Raw genomic sequence first — 13,768 nt, forward strand, 5'->3', positions numbered from 1 at the left:
TGATCTTGGGCAATATTTGCACTCTCTTGACTTCCACCGTGGATTGTGTTGTTATGTTCGGATTTCATGTGGCCTATAGAATGGCGCGAAAAAAACCAAAAAAAAAAAAAAAAAAAATAAGTTTTCGGTCCACTTCATCCCAATATTTTTATCTGATCATCACCGAAAATTAGAGGAGTTGTCCTCAAAGCGATCAGCGCTATATTTTCGCCTTCTAGAGTGGTAATGGTTTACTAAATAATATTTGAATACGTAAGCACCTGTAAATATTTACGTGTAACTCCCACATCCGAGTACATACGACAATGTAATTGGTATCAATTTGAAGGCCAACCACTCCTATTGGATATATTTTCAACTTCTTTGGTCTCTGTCATTCAGGGGTAGATATATACGCTACAGAATACAAATTTTGTAATTTTTCACACAAAAGTCAGGGTCCATTTGACCCGCTAAATATTGACCGATCTTTATCAAAAGAGGCATGTTTGGGCCATAATTGCGGCCTCTGGAGCGACCAGAAAATCAGACAAAATTAAGTTTTTGGTCCATTTCACCCACTAAATATTAACCGATCTTTACCAAAAACTATAGGGGTCTTCATTGGCCAGATCCCATCGTACATGCAAAATTTCGTGAAGATTGGTCCATAACTGTGGCCTGTATCGTGTTTAAGTTATAATGGACAGACAGACGGACGAACGGACGGACACACATGACGATCGGTATACTTAAAGTTGGGTCTAGGACCAATATTTCGCGGCGTTACAAACTCTTGGGACTGCACAAAGCTATAATACCCTGACAACATAGTTGTGAAGGGCGTAATGACAACTTAAGTGAAGTTTTTTTGTGGATTTCCGTATCCAAATATTATTTTCTATATAAACAAATAGATAAATTGAAATAAATCTGAAAATCCCTCTTTAAGAAGTCTTAAAATTTTCTTTTCATTTTCATATTCATTTTTCATCATTTAAACTGAATATAAATTTTAAAATTATAAAAATAAGGCTTCTGTATACAAGAATTAATCCGAACGAACTACCCACACATCTTCCAGTTAGCAAATATACAATTTGTGAGAATTTCTACAGCTGGCATATTTTTGTGTGTAAATATAACTTATGTAAATTATTCAAATCGAAAAATTAAATGAAAATTCAATTTTCCTAGTTTTGGGAAATGCATAATTTATAAGATTTTCCAAGGCACGCACACACACAAAGGCAAACTGCAGACCATCCCTGGATTTTTTTTACTATTGGCAATGCCAAAAAAGGGCTAATTTTCAATCAAAATCTCAAACACGTTTTGTAGCCGTTAAAGAAATAAAAATAAACTTTTTTGGAGTTATTTTTTTGATTAATAAAAAAAACTTTTTTTTTTGAATTTTGAAAATTTAAATTTTTACTGAAATTCATGGTGGAAGCTAAATTTTATAAAATTATTTTTTTTTGGTTTATTTATTTAGGGGCAAATTAAAATATATGGAGCAGCAGCAGCAGTAGGGCGGGTTTTTAGCAGGATAGGTGTAAGAGCCAAAAAATATATAAAGAAAAAAGAGAGCAAAAAAGAGAAGAGATGAATTTTTGTTTTTTCAAACCAATCAATGGAAAATTATTCAAATTTTCTTTTTTCATGTATTCCTATTACATAACGATTCAAAAGTGATGTGTATTGAATTGGGGCTGTGCAAAGGAAGGATGGGGGATGGGGTGGCAGGAAAATAAGGCATAGAAATAAGAAACAGAAATCACTTAACACAATGGTCTAAAGGAGATACGGAAATGGGAGTAACGGAAAAGAGGAAATTGAAATGAATAAAAATATATAATTTATTCTGGTTTTTTGTCTAGATAAAAAAAAAACTAGCCTAACTTATAAAGTTTTTTTCCCTATTGGTATTTCCTTTTATTTTATTTTTTCTTTTCAATATATAATGGGATTTAAGGATAATTTGGGATCAGATTTACTTGGATATAAAATGAATTGAGAAAAATGATGAGAATTTCGTTGTTGTTTGTTTGCTAAATAAAAAATGTAATTGTGTTGTATGTATGTGTTGTGTACCTAATTTTATATGTATGTATAATGAATGTATGTATGTGTGATGGAAATGTAAATATATATAAAAATTAAAAAAATATATATATAATCCCTATGAATGTTTTTGTTGTTGTTGTATTTGTACTCAAAAAAATCTATATTTATGTTTAGAAGACTTTTTGTTTGTCATAAAATAAATAAATTCGAAAAAAAATCAAATTAAAACAATTTAGCAGTAATTTGTTTATATATAGTAAAAATTTGTTGTATGTTTATATATATAAATTAATAAATACTAACTAGTTGTTGTACTGTTTTTGTGATAAACATATAAATACATATACATATATATTGGAAAATATTGTACAGCATTATAAAAACTAGCTTTTTTTGTTTCGTTTTGATAATATGGAATAATTGTAAGCTTACCTGGTGCCATAATGGGTTCACCAATGTTGACATAGAATAGAACATCCTTCTCATAGCTGCCTTCCTCAATAATGCCTATCGTTATGGTTTTTCTGGAAAGCAAGAAGAAAAAAAAATAAATAAATAAGTAAAAAAAATAATTAAAATAATTATTGAAGAAAAATGCAGATATACCAAAGTTTGGACTCATATTTATTGGCGTATAAATAATAAATATAAAAAAACAAATAACTGGGATTCATCGTGAATACTGTATAATTTGTTGTACTACAGTTCGGAATTCCAGCTCTATTCCTATATTTAATATCAAGTTTATTACCATTAAGTACTCTTCATACACATAAGCACTATGTTCCGAAATATCGTATTTCCATTACACACTTTAGTAAAAACGTTCAGGTTCCACATGTAATTCCATTTAGAACTTTTCGAACACATGAATATAAATTTTCAAAACCACCACTAAATTTAGTACTCATTAGTACCAAAAACCCTTGGTCTTTTTTTCTAACTCTCTGTCAGTGACGAACATTCTAAATTTTAGGTTTCCAGCTCTCTCCGTTACCCAATTCCAAATTGTTCAAAATTTAGTGAATTTTCTATTCTATTTACTACTGGTACACAAAACTCCGAGTTTCCAAAGTTGTCTCCATAGCTCAATACTACATCAATCCTACACTCTAAAAGTAATCTTACTTACTTACTCATAAGTTCAAATTTCCAAATGTACCTCAATACTTCCAGCTCTGTCTGTTCATTAATAACCAAATTATACCAGATTTGGTACCATTCTGTAATTTTCGTGCCCATATACCTCTCAATATTCCAAACATGCTTTCAATCGTACGTCCAAATTTAAGAATTTCAGATCTATCTGTTCACTAAATTATACATTTAAAGATTCTAGCTCTATCCGTTTACCAACAATTTTAGTACCATTTATTACTTTTCGTAGACGTAAATACGAGTTTCTAAAACTGCCTCAATTCCACACTGAAACAGTAATTTTAGTCATAAATTTCAGGATAACAGCCCTATCCGTTCACATAGATCCAACTTGTACCATATTTAGAACCATGTAGTACTTATGAGTTCGAATTTCCAACACTGTCTCAATTCTTTGCTATAAGAGTAATTTTATTTTCAAATCCATCCATCTCTATCCGTTCTCTCAAATCTAAATTGTACTAAACTTCGTACCAGTTATTACACATAATTACGCATTTTTAAAACTAACTCCAATTTTAGGATTCCAGCTCACACAAAACGAATTGTACCATTTTTAGTACCATTTTGTGCTTCTCGTATCCATAAGTACGAAATTCCAATACTATGCTTCCATATCTCAATTCTATATTCCAACATCAACCATTAGTCCAAATTTTAGGTTTCCAGCTCTTTCCGTTCAACCAAATCCAAATTGTACCAAATCTAGTGCCGTTTAGATACGAGTTTACAAACATGTATCTATAGCTCAATCTTCGACAGAAGTCTCAATTCCAAATTTCAGGTTTTCGGTTCTATCCTTCCAAATTGTACTAAATTTAGTACTATATAGTACCTTTCGTACCAAGAATTACGAATTTCATAATCTACCTCAGTCCTACACTCCAACAGTCATTTTAATTCCCAATTTGAAGACTCCAGCTTTATCTGTTCACCTAAATCCATCTTACACCAAATTTAGTACAATTTAGTACTTTTCGTACAAATAAGTACGATTTATTAAGGCTACCTCAATCCTGTACTCCAATAGTAGTCCTAATTCCCATTATCAGGATTCCATCTCAACACAATCAACTGAATGCAAATAAACCATTTCCGTGCATCAACACCACTTCTCAGCCTGTATTCCATTTAAAATCTTAAGATTCTAGCTATATATGTTCAATATATGTATATACAATTGGAACTAAATTTTAGTACTTTTAGTACACTTATAGGTCGAATTTCCAAAAACCATTTTGCACATCTTTCTAACTTTCCATCTGTGACCCACATTCCAAATATCAGAATTCTAGCTCTTCCCATTCGCCTAATACCAAGGGTACCATATTTGAATTTCCAAAAACCCAGCCTTATCTCACACCTACACACCAACAACAACTCACACTCAAAATTTCAAGCTTCTAGCTTCAGCCGTTTCGTCTGGGCGATGATCTGTCAGTCACTCACTCAGTTAACACTAAGCTCATATCGAAAAATAAAGTTTTGATTTGTTTACTACCTATAGCGAAAAAAGTACACATTAAGTCATTAAATAAAAAGAATAAATATTTTTCATATTCGTTTATCGTTGCCTATAATTTGAATGTATATTTTGTTTATAGAGTTTTGATTTATTCCCAAATCTATAGTGAAATTAGATATAAAATATTTTTTTCATTGACACCAACTTCGTAAAGTGTTGTTTTCGTGGAGATTTTAGCTAAGTTTCAAGAAGAATACAAATTTAACCAATGAATGCAAAAAATATATTTTGCTTATTATATTTTAAATTGTTGTTGTACTTTTGTGGATATGTTTGGATGTTTTTGTTGTTCTGGGAATTTCAGTAAAATGTGATGCTAAATATTTTCTCCATTGGTACCAACCTCCTAAAGTAATGGTCTATGGGTGATTTTGGACCATAATAAAATCATACAAAATTTATCATAAATTATTTTTTGGTTTGTAGATGAAAATTGATAATTCTTTTTGGAGGTGATATATTAATTTTGTATAATATTTATAATCTGGGACCTATACTAGAATATTATGTAAAATATTTTGTCAATTAATATCAAAATCCTAGGGTGGTGATTTATAGGAGATTTTGACCCATAACCGAAACAATGCAAAATCTTCCAAAATCAAGTTTTTTTTTTGGTTATATACTAAAATTAATACGGATTTTTCGTGGAGAACTATTAGTTCTATACAATACTTGCATTCAGTGACCTAGGGTAGAATTTAACACAATTCTACGAGAGGTACTAATTTAGACAGAAAATACCAAATATGTAATTTTCTTCTTATATTAAAATTTGTTGTTGTAATTTTGTGAATATATTTTTAATATAAAAGTTTTTGTTGTTCTGCGATTCATAATAAAATTCGATTTGGAATATTTTTTTCCATTGATACCAACCCCCTAAGGTAGTGTTTAATGGGAGATTTTGGCCCAAGCCGAAATTAATACAAAATCGGCCAACATATATTATTTTTATTTGTACGGTACAATATCGTTCAAAAGAAAACATAGTCGAGTTTCGTTACTGATATTTTAAAGATATATATATAATTTTTAGAGTCTTGATTTCTTCTTCGACCTATAGTGAAACCAACTTCGTAAAGTGAAGTTTTCTCGGAGAAGTAATCTGTTTTTATATTAAACTTGATACTGATTTTAGTTGATAATTATTAGCACTACAAAATATTTATATTTGGAGAGCATTTTTGAAATTTGATGTAGAGTAATTTTTCCTTTAATATAATGTTCGAAAAGTGGTGTTTTATGCGAGATTTGGCTCTCAACTGAATACAGTATAAATTAATCCAAATATTTTTTTTTGTTTCGGATCGGATCTTCGCAGGTAGCGTATTAGTTCTACACCATACTTATATGCAGTGATATATAGTAGATTTTTTTAAAGGAACGTTAATTGGGAAATTTTAGCTAATTATCGAATGCAAAATTAATTTTGTTGTTTTTTACCAAATGTTAAAGCATTTTTTCAAAGGAATATATGAATCCTAGAGTACATTTTTGTTACATGATCTACATGGATATTCGATGTCGAATATTTTCGCCCTTAACACTAGATTGCCAAAGACGGTCATTTTGACCGGTTTTCAATTTCAAGTACAAAAGCAACTGTGTATATAATGACCAGCTTTTTAAAATTTGTTGACTTTTTTTATAATAAACGTAATTCTATGTGGTACAAAAAGTCACCAAATTTAAAAAAAAATGTTATTATATGCACAGTTGTTTTTGTACTTGAAATTGAAAAGCGGTCAAAATGACCGCCTTCGGCAATCTAGTGTTAATATTTAAGCGACTATTTAAAGGGGTGTTAAAAGGGAGATTTTGAGTTTATTTTTTATAGCAAAATTGAAACTAACTTTTAGATGCTATATATTAATTTTGCATGCAATTTATTTGGGGAGATTTTTTAGGAAATTTATCGTAGAGTATAGTTTCCTTTAACTTGAAATTCCTAAAATGCTGTTTTTCCTGAATTCATATTGGATAGAAAAATTTCCTATCAAACAGTAGCAACATTGACCAGAGTTACTGGATATCCACCCTCCAATAATTCGATATTTTGGGTATTATTTTCATCGAATTGGCTTATATTTGATGTTTAAGATTCTCATTGGGTGTCAAATCTTCCTATCAAAAATTATCTCTATCTGACCTCGTTTTGATATAACATCAGTACTCCAAATTTTTTTGGTATTTTGCGGCGATATTAAATCCAAATTAAATCTAATAAATTTTATATTTTTATAAATTTTCACCCATCCCTTTGACAATTAATCTCATCAGGGTATTTAAAATTTCAACACAAGTGATTAATTGCTACATAATTAAAGTTCAAGATTTGTCAATGGCGTAAGCAATAAATTTACAAAAATTACCGCTCAAATATTATAATTTGACATATTCAATGATTAATAAATCAAACTGTTGAAATATATGATAATTACAATATTTTGACAAATTTTGGATTGAGGCGATATAATGAAGACACTTAAAGTGATTTATGAAGTGCAGGATAGAAATTTTAATTTTTCATTGGAAGAAAGGAGGCAAGGATTTAAAAAAAGACTTGGATTTATTTCCAACAACCAAAAGAAGCGTGCATTTTTAACAAATATTTTTCAAAATACCAAAAGTGGCGCGTATTAAAAAATATATTTTTTATAGTACCAATTATTTTTAAGAGACCAAGAGAGGTGTCGAATTTTTAAAAATTTAAATTTCTTTAAAGAATATTTTTTTCTAAGACACCAATAGAGGCGTGGATTTTTAAAAGAATATTTTTCTAAGAGACCAAAAGAGGCGTGGATTTTTAAAGAATATTCTTCTAACGGACGAAAAAAGGCGTGGTTTTTTAAAGAATATTTTCAAAGGACCAAAAGAGGCGTGGATTTTTAAAGAATATTTTTCTAACGGACCAAAAAAGGAGTGGATTTTTTAAGGAATATTTTTCTAAGACACCAAAAGAGGCGTGGATTTTTTAAAGAATATTTTTCCAAGGCACCAAAAGAAGAGTGGATTTTTTTTTAAATATTTTTCTAAGGCACCAAAAGAAGCGTGGATTGTTTAAAAAATATTTTTCTAAGGCACTAATAGAGGCGTGGATTGTTTAAAAAAATATTTTTCTAAGGCACCAATAGAGGCTTGGATTTTTTAAAGAATATTTTTCTAATGCACCAAAAGAGGCGTGGATTTTTTAAAGAATATTTTTCAAGGCACCAAAAGAAGCGTGGATTGTTTAAAAAATATTTTTCTACGGCACCAAAAGAAGCGTGGTTTGTTAAAAAAATATTTTTCTAAGGCACCAAAAGAGGCGTGGATTTTTTAAAGAATATTTTTCAAGGCACCAAAAGAAGCGTGGATTGTTTAAAAAATATTTTTCTAAGGCACCAAAGAATCTTTTTCTAAGAGACCAATAGAGGCGTGGATTTTTTAAAGAATCTTTTTCTAAGAGACCAAAAGAGGCGTGGATTTTTTAAAAATATTTTTTCAAGCATCCCACAAAGGCGTGGATCCAAAGAGGCGTGGATTTTTTTTAAGAATATTTGCTCGAAGGACCATTTTTGTAATTTTAATACCCAAAATTGTTCCCAATTGAATTTCATTACATCAACCAACGTATGTATATGTGTATGCATGTTTATTCACTTCATTATGTTGATGGTATTAATTTCATTAATAGGAAATCATGTTCGATATGCTAAAGTGAATTTAACCTCAGGATATATACATACATATGTGTGTGTGTGCATGTAATGATTTACCAAAATGGTTTAATGATACACAACATCATGCGGATACGGATATAAATATGGATGTGGTCACAGATGTTGTTGAACTTTCAATGTGTTGGCGATGTTTATGTGTGTGGCCTCAACAACAGGATAATCAAAAGGATTCGTACATAAATTGATAAATTTATGTATTTAACATATTCTGTCCGAATATGAGCTAGCCATGTTGTTGTGGTTTGTTCCAAAAAATGAAAATGGGCAAATATGAAAACAAATCTAAAAACTTAAATTTTTTGCAATTTAACTTTATAAAGCCTGGTGGAGGCTGGTTATGAGTTTGCAGATGACATTGATAAGGGTTGACAGAAATTTTGGGGCATAAACTTTTACAATTTATGTGAAAGGGATTATAACGGTGGGGACTAATGGATGTAGGTAGTTAACAAGGTTGGGTAAAATATGCTGGAAAATAAATAGCAAAGAGGTCGTCTATCACCATGATTATATTGATATGTCATTGGGAGCCTTTTTTTTCGATAATGGAACCATATTTATTACTTCGCTTAGAATTATGAAATATCACTAAAAAATTTAAATACTTGAAGTAATATTTCTCATTTGGAAAATTTAATAAATTGTAATCGCATATCCGTATTATTATTTTATTCTGAAATTTATTTGTCTCATTTCATATTCAATAACAAATTGTCGAGAACACTTAAGATGCTGGCTATTGTCGACGAAATTTTATTCTAGTCATAAATTTGAAGTCTATGACTCTTCAAGTATTCTCGATAAGAACAAATACGAAACACACACACACAATTCACAATTAATTTATTCACAGACAAAACAAAAATCCAATACAATACGTCTCTTGATTTTCTCAATCAGAATGTATGTATTTCAAATTAGGACACGGCGGAACAACAAAGGAGGCGTGGATTTTTTTAAAGAATATTTTTTCAGTCAACCAAAAGAGGCGTGGATTTTTAAAAGAATATTTTTTCATACACCAAAAGAGGCGTGGATTTTTAAAGAATATTTTTTCAGTCAACCAAAAGAGGCGTGGATTTTTTAAAGAATATTTTTTCAGTCAACCAAAAGAGGCGTGGATTTTTTAAAGAATTTTTTTTCAGTCAACCAAAAGAGGCGTGGATTTTTTAAAGAATATTTTTCTCAGTCGACCAAAAGAGGCGTGGATTTTTTTTAAAAAAAAAAAAAAATCAGTCAACCAAAAGAGGGTGGATTTTGTAAAAAAAAAAAAATTCAGTCAACCAAAAGAGGCGTGGATTTTTTAAAAAATTTTTTTTCAGTCAACCAAAAGAGGCGTGGATTTTTTAAAAAAATTTTTTTCAGTCAAACAAAAGAGGCGTGGATTTAAAAAAAAAAAAAAAAATTCAGTCAAACAAAAGAGGCGTGGATTTTAAAAAAAAAAAAAAAATTCAGTCAACCAAAAGAGGCGTGGATTTTTTTAAAAAAAATTTTTTTCAGTCAACCAAATCTAAGAGACCATTAGAGGCATGGATTTTTTAAAGAATATCTTGTCATTCTTTAAAAATTCTGTTCCACTGTGTCCATTAATTGTTGTGAACAACTCTATTTTACGTTTTTTGTATGGTGTGAATTATGAACAGTAGATTATTGTCAGTTAAAGATAATATGAAAAAAAACAACAGTGAATTAAATAAAAAACGTATTATCAGTTATTATCAAAGTTAAATAAATCGAGAACTACCACCCTACCACAAAAATCATGAAATAGAAATACAGTACATACGGTGTGATTAATAATTTATGACAATCAATGGTCAATATTGTTGTTATAATTTGGAATAGAATAAAGAAACAAATATCTGACATGTGTCAACAGAATGGGGTTTATGTATAAAAATAATAATCACAGGCATAATCATTGATTTATTAAATCCAAATGTCTGTTTTTGAAGATAACTTCGTGATGGTGTAAATGATTTCATTTTTAAGGGTCTTAATGGGATTTGATTATATTTTAATGGAACACATACATAAATGAAATAAAATTGGTATTAGAAGATAATAAATTAAAAAACTTAAAAATATTTGTGATAAAATATATTTTTAGTATACATAATAGTCGCAAAAAACATTTTTTATTAAGTCCACATTTAGATAAATTCCTAAACAATATTTCTATATTCTTTACAACCTTTGTTTCAATCAATAATTTTCGTTTGCCATGTTGGGCGATAACCATTAAATCGGTAGGTAATAATCGGTTTTATGGTATGTAATAAAGTTATCATAGATATGAAGTGATTTGTTTGGAACACTGGAAAAAAATATTGTCCAAACTAATTGATTCAAGTATTGCAGTTGGCGCCCAACGTCAACTACATTTTCTGTCAGAGGAGGTGTGGATATTTTAAATATCCATGTCGGTAGACCAGAAGAGGCGTGGATTATAAAAAAAATTTTTTGGTAGACAAGAAGAAGCGTGTATTTAAAAAAAATATTTTTGGTAGACCAGAAGAGGCGTGGATCTATTTTTTTTTGTGGTAGACAAGAACAAGCGTGGATTTAAAAAATAATATTTTTGGTAGACCAGAAGAGGCGTGGATCTAAATTTTTTTTTTGGTAGACCAGAAGAGGCGTGGATCTAATTTTTTTTTGGTAGACAAGAACAAGCGTGGATTTAAAAAACAATATTTTTGGTAGACCAGAAGAGGCGTGGATCTAAAATTTTTTTTTGGTAGACCAGAAGAGGCGTGGATCTAATTTTTTTTGGTAGGCAAGAACAAGCGTGGATTTAAAAAATAATATTTTTGGTAGACCAGAAGAGGCGTGGATCTAATTTTTTTTGGTAGACAAGAACAAGCGTGGATTTAAAAAACAATATGTTTGGTAGACCAGAAGAGGCGTGGATCTAAAATTTTTTGGTAGACCAGATGAGGCGTGGATCTAAAAAAAAAATTGGTAGACCTTTTTGGCGTGGATATTTTAAAAAATAGAGGTGTGGTGTTTTTTAAAAAAAATATTTTTTCAAGGGACCAATAGTGGCGTGGATTTTTTAAAAAAATATTTCTTTCAAGGACCAAAAGAGGCGTGGATTTTTTAAAAAAATATTTCTTTCAAGGGACCAAAACAGGCGTGGATTTTTTAAAAAAATATTTCTTTCAAGGGACCAAAAGAGGCGTGGATTTTTTAAAAAAAATATTTCTTTCAAGGGACCAAAAGAGACGTGGATTTTTTAAAAAAATATTTCTTTCAAGGGACCAAAAGAGGCGTGGATTTTTTAAAAAAATATTTCTTTCAAGGGACCAAAAGAGGCGTGGATTTTTTAAAAAAATATTTCTTTCAAGGGACCAAAAGAGGCGTGGATTTTTTAAAAAAATATTTCTTTCAAGGACCAAAAGAGGCGTGGATTTTTTAAAAAAATATTTCTTTCAAGGGACCAAAAGAGGCGTGGATTTTTTAAACAATATTTCTTTCAAGGGACCAATAGAGGCGTGGATTTTTTAAACAATATTTTTTCAAGGGACCAATAGAGGCGTGGGTTTTTTAAACAATATTTCTTTCAAGGGACCAATAGAGGCGTGGATTTTTTAAACAATATTTTTTCAAGGGACCAATAGAGGTGTGGGTTTTTTAAACAATATTTTTTCAAGGCACCAACAGAGGCGTGGATTTTTTAAACAATATTTTTAAACAATATTTTTTCAAGGGACCAATAGAGGTGTGGGTTTTTTAAACAATATTTTTTCAAGGCACCAACAGAGGCGTGGATTTTTTAAACAATATTTTTAAACAATATTTTTTCAAGGGACCAACAGAGGCGTGGATTTTTTTTTAAATATTTCTTTCAAGGGACCAACAGAGGCGTGGATTTTTTTTTTTAAATATTTCTTTCAAGGGACCAAAAGATGCGTGGATTTTTTAAAAAATATTTCTTTCAAGGGACCAAAAGAGGCGTGGATTTTTTAAAAAAATATTTCTTTCAAGGGACCAAAAGAGGCGTGGATTTTTTAAAAAAATATTTCTTTCAAGGACCAAAAGAGGCGTGGATTTTTTAAAAAAATATTTCTTTCAAGGGACCAAAAGAGGCGTGGATTTTTTAAACAATATTTCTTTCAAGGGACCAATAGAGGCGTGGATTTTTTAAACAATATTTTTTCAAGGGACCAATAGAGGTGTGGATTTTTTAAACAATATTTTTTCAAGGGACCAATAGAGGTGTGGGTTTTTTAAACAATATTTTTTCAAGGCACCAACAGAGGCGTGGATTTTTTAAACAATATTTTTAAACAATATTTTTTCAAGGGACCAACAGAGGCGTGGATTTTTTTTTAAATATTTCTTTCAAGGGACCAACAGAGGCGTGGATTTTTTTTTTAAATATTTCTTTCAAGGGACCAAAAGATGCGTGGATTTTTTAAAAAATATTTCTTTCAAGGGACCAAAAGAGGCGTGGATTTTTTAAAAAAATATTTCTTTCAAGGGACCAAAAGAGGCGTGGATTTTTTAAAAAAATATTTCTTTCAAGGACCAAAAGAGGCGTGGATTTTTTAAAAAAATATTTCTTTCAAGGGACCAAAAGAGGCGTGGATTTTTTAAACAATATTTCTTTCAAGGGACCAATAGAGGCGTGGATTTTTTAAACAATATTTTTTCAAGGGACCAATAGAGGTGTGGGTTTTTTAAACAATATTTTTTCAAGGGACCAACAGAGGCGTGGATTTTTTTTTAAATATTTCTTTCAAGGGACCAAAAGATGCGTGGATTTTTTAAAAAATATTTCTTTCAAGGGACCAAAAGAGGCGTGGATTTTTTAAACAATATTTCTTTCAAGGGACCAATAGAGGCGTGGATTTTTTAAACAATATTTTTTCAAGGGACCAATAGAGGTGTGGGTTTTTTAAACAATATTTTTTCAAGGGACCAACAGAGGCGTGGATTTTTTTTTAAATATTTCTTTCAAGGGACCAAAAGATGCGTGGATTTTTTAAAAAATATTTCTTTCAAGGGACCAAAAGAGGCGTGGATTTTTTAAACAATATTTTTTCAAGGGACCAATAGAGGCGTGAATTTTTTAAACAATATTGTTTCAAGGGACCAACAGAGGCGTGGGTTTTTTAAACAATATTTTTTCAAGGGACCAACAGAGGTGTGGATTTTTTAAACAATATTTTTTCAAGGGACCAACAGAGGCGTGGATTTTTTTTTAAAAATATTTCTTTCAAGGGACCAACAGAGGCGTGGATTTTTTAAACAATATTTTTTCAAGGGACCAATAGAGGTGTGGGTTTTTTAAACAATATTTTTTCAAGGG

At 30.2% G+C, this 13,768-nt stretch overlaps 1 protein-coding gene across 1 annotated transcript in view; it reads right to left on the reverse strand.

Annotated features, from left to right (window-relative positions):
• Window positions 1-4,673, reverse strand: part of LOC133323410 (sodium/calcium exchanger 1-like) — a 53,521-nt gene extending 48,848 nt beyond the window's left edge. The window contains exons 1-2 of the mRNA XM_061532339.1: window positions 4,654-4,673; window positions 2,479-2,570 (exon numbers count right to left, since the gene is read on the reverse strand). Coding sequence (XP_061388323.1) covers window positions 2,479-2,570; window positions 4,654-4,673 — 112 coding nt within the window. The remainder of the gene's footprint in view (window positions 1-2,478; window positions 2,571-4,653) is intronic.
• Window positions 4,674-13,768: the final 9,095 nt, after the last annotated feature.

The sequence above is a fragment of the Musca vetustissima genome, unplaced genomic scaffold, assembly GCF_032173495.1.
Source record: "Musca vetustissima isolate MV318-11 ecotype Yass unplaced genomic scaffold, APGP_CSIRO_Mvet_v1 utg60940, whole genome shotgun sequence".
Classification (NCBI taxonomy): Eukaryota; Metazoa; Arthropoda; class Insecta; order Diptera; family Muscidae; genus Musca; species Musca vetustissima.